The 12449-nt window shown below is 43.2% G+C and overlaps 1 protein-coding gene across 4 annotated transcripts in view; it reads left to right on the forward strand.

Annotated features, from left to right (window-relative positions):
• Nif3l1 (NGG1 interacting factor 3 like 1) overlaps positions 1-12449 on the forward strand; it is a 23682-nt gene extending 11233 nt beyond the window's left edge. For all 4 annotated transcript variants that reach the window (XM_031367564.1, XM_031367562.1, XM_031367563.1 and 1 more), the window contains 4 exons: positions 2939-3065; positions 6516-6654; positions 8249-8332; positions 11350-12449. In XM_031367564.1, the coding sequence (XP_031223424.1) occupies positions 2939-3065; positions 6516-6654; positions 8249-8332; positions 11350-11534 (535 nt within the window). In that variant the 3' untranslated portion in view covers positions 11535-12449. The remainder of the gene's footprint in view (positions 1-2938; positions 3066-6515; positions 6655-8248; positions 8333-11349) is intronic.

The raw sequence follows: 12449 nt of genomic DNA on the forward strand, positions 1-12449 counted from the left end.
GGTTTCGGTTTTGAGTTCTTTAGTGAGCCCAGCAGGGCTCCCACAGTCAAGCATTCTCCTACTGAGCTGTATTCCTCTGCATTAAATATAAACTTCTTTTAATAAAAATCATTATAAATATCCATCCTACAGAAGTTTTGGGAAATTCCCAGAATCTCAAAAAAAAAAATTTTTTTTTCAGAGGTTAGAGAGATGGCTCAGTGGTTAAGAGCACCAACTGCTCTTCCAGAGGTCCTGAATTCAATTCCCAGCAACCACATGGTGGCTCACAACCATCTATAATGGGATCTGATGTCCTCTTCTGGTGTGTCTGCAGACAGCTACAGTGTACTCATATACATAAAATAAATAAATCTTAGAAAAATATTCTCATTTGTGGAATTTTGAATGGATTTAAAAATCACAGAAACTATTCTGCCACATTGAGATACCATGCAAATATTTAAATCAAAAGAAAAAAGTTGAAAATAAAGCATTAAAATTTCAAACGATACCTTTCGAAATGGCTCAAGAGAGTAAAAGGTACTTGCTGCCTGGAGTTTGATCCCTGAACCCATGTGGTGGAAGGAAAGAACCAAGTCCCAAAAGTTGTCCTCTGCCATCTGTATGCATACTGTGGTATGCATGTGTACACACACACACACACACACACACACACAATAAATAAATAAAAATGAAGATTCAAAATCTGAATACTCCTTTCTCGTGTTTGCAGAGAACTATGTGCTCCTGTTGCTTAGATGAGACAGGGTCTTACTTGTGCCCACACTGGCCTCAAACCTTTGATGCTTTCGCCTTGGCCTTCCAGGTGTTAGGGTTAGGCATATGCCATCCTACTCAGCTGAGAAGTAGGTACCCTTACAAACTTACATGTAAAGAAATGTAATTTTGTTTTACACATTGTTTTGTTTTCATTTTACTTATTTATTTTTTTGGTTTTTTCGAGACAGGGTTTCTCTGTGTAGCCTTGGCTGTTCTGGAACTCACTCTGTAGACCAGGCTGGCCTCGAACTCAGAAATCCGCCTGCCTCTGCCTCCCAAGTGCTGGGATTAAAGGCGTGCGATACCACTGCCCAGCTTACTTATTTTTTAATTGATTGAGACAAGTTCTCACTGTATACCTCTAGCTATTCTGGAACTCACTAAGTATACCAGGTTCGCCTCAAATTAACAGATTGCCTACCCCTGCTCCCTGAGTGCTGGGATCAAAGGCATGCTCTGCCACACTCAGCATGCACATTATTTTGTTAACCAAATGGCATGCCCGGGGTACTGGGAGCTGAACTCTAATCTTTTGCAAAGAACGCTAAGCCATCTCTTCAGCCCATTTGTTTGTTTGACTTTATCTTTATTGTTTTGTTCATTGGCTTTGTTTTTGAGATAGGCTCTTTTCTCTGTAGTTGTAGCTATCCCATTGACCAGGCTGGTCTTGAATTCACAGAGAACCCACTGCTTCTGCTTTCAAAGAGTTAGGATCAAAGGCATGCAGTACTACACTTTGTCTCAGGATTTTCCCTGCCCAATTACATTAGTGCAGAGGAGGCCTTTGATTGGACAGGGAAAAGGGAGGTGGTGCTAAGAGTTGCAGAGCGAGGGCGTGTATCAGGGTATGAGGAGAAGGAAGATGACTGCAGACGTGTACCCGTGTTTTCCAGCCACAAGTAGCTATGATTTCAGAAGGTTAGAAATATTGGGATAAAGCTTTTATCATTATCAATTGGCTCTGAAGTTATTGTATTGGCATCTTGTAAGTTGTGATATTATTGATACATAAATCTGACTGGTTAATTAAGAGTCATGATTCTACAGGGATATTGGGTATTGTGATGTGATGGCTGACTGTGGGGTGTGTGAGGCATTGTGTGGTAGTGAGAGGGACTCGGGGGACCCCCGCCGGAGAGGTGGCCAAACGGGAGCCCTGTGGTTCAGCCCCTCTGGGAGTTGGTGGGTTCATTTTTTAATATTTCCCAAACAACACTTGGTTTGTTTAGCTTTGAGTCTCATGTAGGCCAGGTTGGCCTCTAACTCATGATCTTGCCTCTACTTCCCAAGAGCTGGGATTATAGACTTGTGGTATCCCACCAGGTTAGATAACCTTTTTTTTTTTCAACCTTTAAAAAAAATGATTTATTCATTTACTTCATTTATATGAGTGAGTACACTGTAGCTGTCTGTCTTTAGACACTCCAAAAGAGGGTATTGGGTCCTATTACAGATGGTTATGAGCCACCATGTGGTTGTTGGGACCTCTGGAAGAACAGACAGTGCTCTTAACCACTGAGATATCTCTCCAGCCCCTAGGTAACCTTTTAAAGCGTCCTTTATTTCTGGAGTTCTATGATCAATAAACTGCATGTGTTTTGGTTTTGTTTGGATGAAGGGTTTGACTATGTGGCTCAGGCTGGCCTTAAATTCACCACAGTCCTTTTGCTTTGCCTCCTGAGTGGTGGAATTACAGGCACTTGGCCCCAGGCCTGTTATAATACTATCTTGAGACCACTTTGTTTTGAGAATCCATAATGGGACTTCGTTTTGATCCCTGAGACCTTCAAGGTAAACAGAGGAAATGGACTTCCACAAGTTGTCCTCGGATTGGCATCTATACTGTGGAATGTACACATTATGTCATATACACATACACATATGCATGTATACACACATACATGGAAAAAAATTCCATTTTCTTTAGGTCTATTCAAAGGTATTCTGTTTTACTGGATATGTTGAAGGATATAGCTATTGTAATTATAAAGTGATAAGCTTATGATGTGAGAGTTCTGAGCAGCTGCAATTTGAGAATACTGTTCCATATGATGTCAGGGTTCTGAGCAGCTGAGTTTGAGGACTGAGCCAGTTCTGCTGGTCACATCTTTAGCTTCATATAATCTATTATAGCAGTTTATACTTTTATCCTAATCAGAATTGATTGTCTTTCTAGGTGTGATGGTGAAGAGCAAACACGAATCAGTCTGAATTGTACTCAGAAGGCTTTGATGCAGGTGCTGGCTTTTCTTTCTCAGGACAGTCAACTTTATCAGAAAACTGAAATTCTTTCATTGGAGAAGGTAAAAAAGAATTCTTCCTGCCTGTGTTGATGTGTAACTGGCATGCAGAGACTGCATGTGTTTAATGGGTGAATGTTGGTGGACTGCATTCAAGTTGTGTTGCAAATTCATGTGCCTTTTTTTTTAAAGATTTATTTATTATTGGGGCTGGTGAGATGGCTCAGCAGGTAAGAGTACCGACTGTTCTTCAGAAGGTCATGAGTTCAAATCCCAGCAACCACATGGTGGCTCACAACCACCTGTAATGAGTTCTGACGCCCTCTTCTGGTGCGTTTGAAGACAGCTACAGTGTACTTACATATAATAAATAAGTAAATCTTTAAAAAAAAAAAAGATTTATTTATTATTATATGTAAGTACACTGTAGGTGTCTCCAGACACACCAGAAGAGGACGTCAGATCTCATTATGGATGGTTGTGAGCCACCATGTGGTTGCTGGGATTTGAACTCTGGATGTTTGGAATAGCAGTCAGTGCTCTTAACTGCTGAGCCATCTCTCCAGCCCTCATTTGTGTCTTAATTAGAGTTTTACTGTTGTGAACAGACACCATGACCAAGGCAACTCTTATAAGAACAACATTTAATTGGGGCTAGCTTACAGGTTCAGAGGTTTAGTCCATTATCAAGGTGGGAGCATTGCAGCATCCAGCCAGGAATGGTTCAGGAGGAGCTGAGAGTTCTACATCTTCATCTGAAGGCGGCTAGCAGAATACTGGCTCCCAGGCAGCTAGGACAAGGGTATTAATGCCCATATCCACAAAGCCACACCTACTCAAACAAGGCCACACCTCCCAACAGTGCCATACCCTGGGCCAAGCATATACAAACCATCACAATTTGTAAACTGTTAGGACTGGTAAGATGGCTCAGTAGGTAAAGGTGATTGTGGTACAAGCCTGGCAACCTGAGTTTGATCAATAGAACTCAGAGATGCACACATACACACACACACACACACACACACACACACAGTCAATATGGTGAGGACACATTCCTGGAAACTATTGTGTCTTAGTTAGGGTTTGTATTCCTGCACAAAATGTCATGACCAAAAAGCAAGTGGGGAGGAAAGGGTTTATTCACCTTACACTTCCACATTGCTGTTTATCACCAAAGGAAGTCAGGGCAGTAATTCACACAGGGCAGGAGCCTGGAGGCAGGAGCTGATGCAGAGGCCATGGAAGGGATGCTGCTTACTGGATTGCATCCCCCAGCTGGCTCAGCTTGCTTTCTTATAGAAACCAGGACTATCAGCCCAGGGATGGCATCACCAGGATAGGCCCTCCCACCCTTGATCACTAATTGAGAAAATGCTCAGCTTGCTTTCTTATAGAAACCAGGACTACCAGCCCAGGGATGGCACCACCCACCCTTGATCACTAATTGAGAAAATGCCTTACAGCTGGATCTCATGGAGGCATTTCTTCAAGGGAGGCTCCTTTCTCTGATAACTTCAGCTTTTGTCAAGTTGACACACAAAACCAGCCCGAACATATTGTGGCAGTTTAGGACAAGGAAATCATTGGAACTTATTACTTTTAGACTTGGATATTTGTTACCCTTCTGTATTAGTTCCTTTGCTGTTGCAAATCACTTCTTGATCCTCAAGTAGGAAACAGAGAGGGAACACTGGGAATGGCTTGAGTCTTTTGAAACTTCAGAGCCTTCCCTAACCTCTAACCAGGCCATACCTCCTAATCCTTCCTAAACAACTGGGGATCAAGTATTCAGATGTATGAGCAGGGCTATATTAACTCACACCACTTGTTGCCTCTTCATAAGCTCATGGCCATGTAGTCAGGAAAAATAAATTTAGTCCAACTTCTGAAGTTACCATAGTTTTTCATAGTACTGTTTAAAAGTCCAGTGTTCAATGTCTCTTCTGAGACTCAAGGCAATCTTTTAGTTGTAATCCCTTGTGAAATCAAAAGTAAATTCCATATTTCCAAAACACAACAGTACAGAAAATACATTCCTATTCCTAAAAGGAGGAAGGAGTGCATAGGGAGGAAATACTGGACCAAAGCCAGAATGAAAGCCATCAGGGTAAACACCAAATCCTGTAGCTCCATGTCTGATGTCACAGGGCTTGGACTTCTTTTCCTCTATGGCTTTGTTGACTGCAACACACTTTATGTTGATCCCACCAGTCAAGAATAAGATCACAGCCACAATTTTTGAGCCAAATTTGAAGCAAACTTTAAGTACTGGCTAGGACAGTGGACACTGGCCAGGTGCATACCTGGGATTCCCAGAGAATGGCCATGAATGACGATAGTCAGAGACTTATTAAGGCAGATCCCACAAAGCTGACATGCTTTCTGCCTTTGTCCAGTTTCAGCAAGCATACATCCTGACTTATTTCCTGCCTGTGTATTTCCACCTGTGCATGATCAAGTACATCCTCTGTAATTGGGCTAACCAACCTTGTTTACAGGAAGCAGAAGCCTAGCTGGTGGGGCCATGCCCTGAGGCACCCTCCTCCATTTCACAGGAGACTTCACCTGTCTGCTGAGCTCAGCCCTTGGCTTCTGCATTAAATTTCTTCGGACTCTTCTCTTCAAGTTCCATTTTATCTTTCTTTTTGCCCAGCTTGTTCCTTTTCACTGTAGACGTGTGTAAGAATGATTACCAGTAACCAGGCAACAGAGGCAATATTAGGTTGTCTTGAACTCTGTTCTACCAAACCTTTTTGATTTAACCACAGGCAATTTTTAGGACAACAGACACATTATTTTTCAAAATTTCACAAGAAACGTTTCTAACCCAGTTGATAGTATTGGTCCCTCTGGCACCTTTTGAGCTGGGCCTCCTGCATCCACATTGTTCACATCTTTTAGTTTAGAATGTTTTTCCGTGTCCCATCCCTCCCCTGTCATTTCCTAGTGTACTTGACATCACTCCCTTTTATCTTCTTTCTGGTTTTCTGTATGGTCTACATCCCAGTAAAACCAAAGAATTTCCCTTCCAGACTCAGCTCTTTTAGACAGTTCCCCCCGCTTCTTAAATAATTTATTTTTATTTTATGTGTGTGTATGTTTGTGTGTGTGTATACCTTGTGTAGACTGTGCCTATGGAGGCCAGAGAGATGTTCAATCCCTTAGAGTTACAGGTAGTTGTGAGCTGCCATGTGGGTGCTGAGAACCAAATTTGGTTCTTCTGCAAGAACAGCAAGTGCTCTTAATTGCTGAGCCATCTCTCTAGCTCCCAGTTTGTCATTCCTTTATGTCCCCCTAACAGTAGACCTACCTTGATTTAAGAAGCTTGATTATGTGTTAAGTACCTAGGAGGGTGTGAACTCCCAGAAGTTAGAATGTTTTTGTTAGGCTTGCATTGTTTAGCTGAAGCTTCCTATCGTACACTTATATACTCAAACTTTACTGATTCTAGTTGTATACGTTTTTTAGGATTTGGGATGGATAGTATCTCTAACTTGTATTTCTCTTCAGCCTTTGCTGCTGCACACTGGAATGGGCCGGTTGTGCACACTGGATGAATCTGTCTCCCTGGCAACAATGATAGAGCGAATCAAAAGACACCTAAAGCTGTCTCATCTTCGCTTAGCACTTGGAGTGGGAAGGACCTTAGGTAAATGTCTTTCATCGTCTGGCAGATATACTGTGACTTTGGCAAATTTTGATTTATTTTTGACACCTAATCTTATAGAACATAGGATGACCTCAAACTCCTGTTCCTTTTGCTTCTGTCTCCGAAGTGCTGGGATCATAGGTGTATACTGCTTTTATTCATGGAAGTGGAAGAGAACTCATTAGCAGCTCGGGGAGATAATTGGTTTACTTTATCAACCAGGGTTGGCTGGACTACATCTCCTTAGCCTAAATGATAAAGTTTATTTCTTAGTCATTCTGTGTTCATCTCCAGTCAGCTTTGGAAATCTGCTAATTATACACTGGCCATTGTCGCAAAGGGAATGGAGGGTTAAGATCATGAGGCAGAAATGATCTGGGCTGGGTGTGGCAGTGCCTACCTGTACTTGTAGCCTGGCTGCAGCAGGTTGACAGGCTGACCAAGGCTATACCATGAGGCCTGTCTTAAAAAAAAAAAGGAAAAGAGTTGGTACATGAGCCACCAGACATGTACGCTGGGAACCATTCTTGGGTCCTCTGGAACAGCAGCATGTGCTGTTAACCTGACCATCCATCTCTCCTGGTCTCATTTCTCTTTTCCTAATTTGTTCTGTTAGTTCCTCAGCCCCCTTGCCACTGTCTGCAGGCCCAGCTGAGGTTGTTATTAGCATTGAGGTGAAGCCAAGAGCTGTAACAGTGCTATGACTCAGAGGCTTATGGGTGTGAGCAGCTGCATTAGAAAGAACCATGTTCTTGTCTTGTGTTCCCTTTGTGGAGTCAAACACGGATCATTTGCCTTTATTTTTTTAAAATTGTTTTTGGAGCTAGGCATGCTGGCACACACCACTAATTTGGGCATATGGGGAGTGGAGGCAGGAAGGATCATACTAGTTCTGTCCAAGTTCAAATTTCAAGAACTGAGAGCTGGTCCTGAATTTAGGGCCAGCCTCATGGATGCTAGGATTACAAGCATGCACCATCGCTATGCCTGACTCCATGCACCATCACCATCACCATCCCTGACTCCAGGCACCATCACCATCCCTGACTCCATGCACCATCACCATCACCATCCCTGACTCCAGGCACCATCACCATCTCTGACTCCAGGCACCATCACCATCACCATCACCATCCCTGACTCCAGGCACCGTCACCATCACCATCACCATCCCTGACTCCAGGCACCATCACCATCACCATCCCTGACTCCATGCACCATCACCATCACCATCTCTGACTCCAGGCACCATCACCATCACCATCCCTGACTCCAGGCACCATCACCATCACCATGCATGACTTTGGCTTTGCTGTTGCTTTGGGACAGGGTATCACAGTGTAGCTCTGGCTGTCCCAAAACTATGCAGACCAGGCTGGCCTTGAACTCACAGAAATCCACCCGACTCTGCCTCCGGAGTGCTTGGATTAAAGGTGTGTATCACCACACCCATTTTAAAATCAAAGAGAATAATTCATTACATTGGTCTAGCCAGTCTGCATTAGAGTTAGAATTGTAGTACAAATCATAGTGTTAAACTGGAAGGGGTCGAATCTCAGGTCTAATAACACCTGTTGGTGCTTTTGTCTTGAAGAGTCTCCAATCAAAGTTGTGGCCCTGTGTGCTGGTTCTGGGGGCAGTGTTCTACAAGGAGTGGAGGCCGACCTTTACCTCACAGGTAGGATTATTTCTGGATCTCTTCCTCAACCTTATGTTACTGTTGTGTGTAATTTTAATAAACAAGCTCTTCCGGCTAGGCTCCAAGATCAGCCGCCACCAGTCTCACTTAACTTTGCCAACACCCAGCTGGCTGTTTATTCCTGTGAACTGCTCCCAGCCCCTCAAGCAGCCACCACCAACTGCCCTGACTGCCCTCTTTCTCCTCCTGCCCACCTTAGTCCTTCAGATAGAAAACTGTTTTATTATTTAAAACTAGCCAGATAACTCAGTGGCTGGGAGAAGAATTTCCTGCTCTGATCTTACCAACCAGCTCTCTCCATCCTCCTTGCCTCCACCCCCTCGATGCAGAGGCTACAAAGTCTATCTTCTTCCTGTTCCAAAGCCTGGTTGGAATGAATTCCTCTTTCTCTCTGTCCCTTCTCTTCCTCCTGGGACCCGGAAGGCTGGCCCTTTCTCTTTTTCCCAGCAATTGGCTTCTGCCTCCTTTATTGACACAATCAAGAACCAATTAGGGAATCAACCCCTCCCTCTACACTTTACCTCTTAGTCATTCAGAATTAGATTTCAGGGCTGTGTGTGGCATGGCTAAAGTATCATCGATGGCTTTACCCCTTCCGTTTGTTTGCAGTACAAGGCCTTGAACCCGGCCTCCTGCATGCAATAAACACTATGCTATTGAGCTATGCCACCAGCTCCTAATGGATGTGTTTTGAACTTGAACTAAACAGGAATCATATCCAATTGAAGGCATACTGTGCTGTCTGTAGAGGGAAGAAATCACTTGACAATCTGTCTGCCCCAAGTTGATTGCAGTGTGTATTTAACCATTTTTCTTCTCAGATTTCATGTCAGCAAGTAGGATGCTTTCTTCCTGGCCACCTGGACTGGAAAGAGGTTCCTTTTGGCCCAAAGGGCAGTTACTAGTTCTATCAGGTCAAGCTCTGAAATCTTTTTGGAATGTTTTCTTATCTCTACTCAAGCATATATTCTACCTGAAGTACTGCATTGTGACTTTGATGATCCCCCAAATTAGCTTTTATTGCTTTTCTTTTGGTGTTTATTTTTATTGCATGTGCCACAGTGCACATGTGGAACTCAGAAGGCAGCTTTTAGCAGTTGGTTCTCATTATGTGGGTTCCTAGGATTGACCTTGGGTTGTCAGCTTGAGGACAAGTGCCCTTAGTCACTGAGCCACCTCACCACCACCAAACCTTTGAGGCAGGGTCTCATGGGTAGTCTTTGCTGGCCTGGAGCTCACCTTGTAGACCAAGTTGACCCTGAACTCATAGAACCTCCTATTCCTGCATGCTGGGACTAAAGGTGCACACCACCATACTCGTCTGGTTTTGGCTTGACATGGCCTGTGTACCTGACTGGCCTAGAACTCGGTATGTCAACTAGCCTGGTCTTGAATTTACAGCAATTGCAATTCTTTTTCCAGTGATGACAGACTTGTGCCACCATGCCCAGTCTCCAGTTTAAGTTTTCCAGTGTACATTCGATTGACTAGCCATTGGTGACTCCTCTGCAGCCTATGCTTAAGAGCTGGCCCTCTTTGCTTATGGTGCCTTTTGTTATGTCTCTTTTTTGTACTTTCAGTTTTTTGGTGGGGCAGGGGTTAAACTGGACACTATATGTGTTTATCACTCTAGTTGTCAGCATGAACTTAAGTGAGTGGGGCATAAAAATTCAGAGCATTTGAGCATTTTGCTCAAAACCAAACCAAACCAAACTCTAGGATTTCCTGACACCATCTTTCCTCTGTCTTTAACCAGTTTCTTTGTACTGACTTCACTGTGTATTTCTGGTACATAAACCATGATTATCTTTTGGCTCCTAGGCTTCCCACTCTGTTCTTGAGGACATAATCTAAAAGACACTGCTTACTTTTATTTATTTATTTTATTTGTTTGTTTTTTGAGACAGGGTCTCACAATGTAGCCCTGACTGGCCTAGAACTTGTGTAGACCAGGTTAGCCTGGAAACAGAGATCGCCTGCCTTTGCCTCAAATGCTGGGATTAAAGGCATGTATCACCATGTCCTTATTTATTTATTTATTTATTTATTTATTTATTTATTTATTTTGATTTTTTGAGACAGGGTTTCTCTGTGTAGCCCTGGCTGTCCTGGAACTTGCTGTATAGGCCAGGCTGACCTCAGACTTAGAGATCTACCTGTGTCTGTCTGAGTGCTGGAATTAAAGGCGTGTGTCATGGCCCGTCCACAATAACTTCCTCACAAGGCTTTTTTTTTTTTTTTTTTTTTTTTTTTGGTTTGGTTGATTATTTGTGACAGGGTCTCTGTAACCCAGGATAGCCTCCAGCTCCCTTATTTTAGCTGAGGCTGGCCCTGGGCTCTTGATCTTCTTGCCTTAGTGTCCCAAATTTTAGAAGTACAAGTATACACTGCCATCCTTGGCAGCATTTTTCATCAGTAAAAGAAAATATTATTTATGTCTAAAATGTTACAAAACTGTTTTGTGCATCCATGTAACAGGTTATAGTAAAAATGCTGGCACATTCAAAATTCTGTATGATATAATCCATAGGCCACAGACTAAAGTATAGATGAAACAGAAAATGGAATCCATGTTTTGGGGTCAGTGGGTAAGCACACTTCCCTACAAGTGATGACTGGACTTCAATCCCAGATCCCACAAAGGGAGGAGAGAACTGACTTTTGACCTCTGCACATACACCACAGACACACACACAGTGCCTTCTGTCTTCTGTTCCATTCCTGTATCCTTGCTCTTGAACATAGGCAGGACTCAGCATCCTAAAGTGATGTGTACAGCTGAGTCTGAACCTTTTTTCTGTGCTGAGCAGCAAACACAGGACCTTGTACACGAGGCAAACATCCTACATCTGACCATACCATATGTCTTCCGTTTCTGTGTCCAGTAATACAGAATTTGGTTGACTCATCCAGAATGCAGACACGGGCGTTCGGTAGGAGCCAGAGTGCACACACTGAGTCTGACATCTAAGTTGCTGCTCTTTCCTTTCTCACAGGTGAGATGTCCCACCATGATGTTCTGGATGCTGCTTCCAAGGGGATAAATGTCATCCTTTGTGAACACAGCAACACTGAAAGAGGCTTCCTCTCTGATCTTCAAGAGATGCTGGGTGTTCACTTGGAGAATAAGATTAATATTATCCTGTCTGAGACAGACAGGGACCCTCTCCATGTGGTTTAAAATGCAAGGATGCCATGATGACAGAAGCCACAGATCACCTGGATTCAGACAGGACTATGCAGGAGTTGGTGCACCACCCTTCTGCAAAACTGTAATGGACTTCTCATTTCAGTTCACTAATCTGGCTCAACAAATGTCACAGCTCCTAAGGTAAAACTGTGTGTAGAGAGTACATTAAAGGCAATCCTTCCTGTAATTTTTGTTTTGCTTTTTGGTGGTGCAGGGATTAAACTGGACACTTCATGTGTTTACCACTCTAGTTGGCAGCATGAACTTAAAGAGAGTGGGGCCTAAAAATGAGGTGAACTGATGTCTCATGTAATAGTCAAATTTATTCAGAGCATCAATTTATACTCTGAGGATTAAGAGTCACCTGAGTAAAGGTACAATCACAAGGACAAGCCTCATGCAGCAAAAATATGGTTTCCATAGAGGTATATGAACAAGAATAGCCAACTGTGGTGAATAATCTAAAGTGAACTCACTCCTATCTGCTTGCTCTGCCTGGGAAGGGCATGAAAGCACATCCCAAGAACAATTTTGTGTTGTTGAAGAAACTCTTGGTTTCCTCACAAACACTCAGAATTCCCCCCACAGGACTCTACTATTCTTGGACTATGTTCTAGCTCTATGAATGGAAGGCAAGTGTTCTACCACTGAGCTCCAAACTCCTAATAAATGGTGTTAAGTGTTCAAAATATGACTATGATTACTACCTAGCATTTTCTGCAGTCACTGTACGAGCCAGACTGGGGGGAAAGGGGAGTCCTGGAGAGATGGCTCACCAGTTAAGAGCACCGAGTGCTTTTCCAGAGGTCCTGAGTTCAGTTCCCAGCAACCACATGTAATGGGATCCAATGCCCTCTTCTAGTGTGTGTGAAGACAGCTACAGTGTACTAATGTACATTAAATAAA

This window comes from Mastomys coucha, unplaced genomic scaffold, assembly GCF_008632895.1.
Source record: "Mastomys coucha isolate ucsf_1 unplaced genomic scaffold, UCSF_Mcou_1 pScaffold14, whole genome shotgun sequence".
Lineage (NCBI taxonomy): Eukaryota > Metazoa > Chordata > Mammalia > Rodentia > Muridae > Mastomys > Mastomys coucha.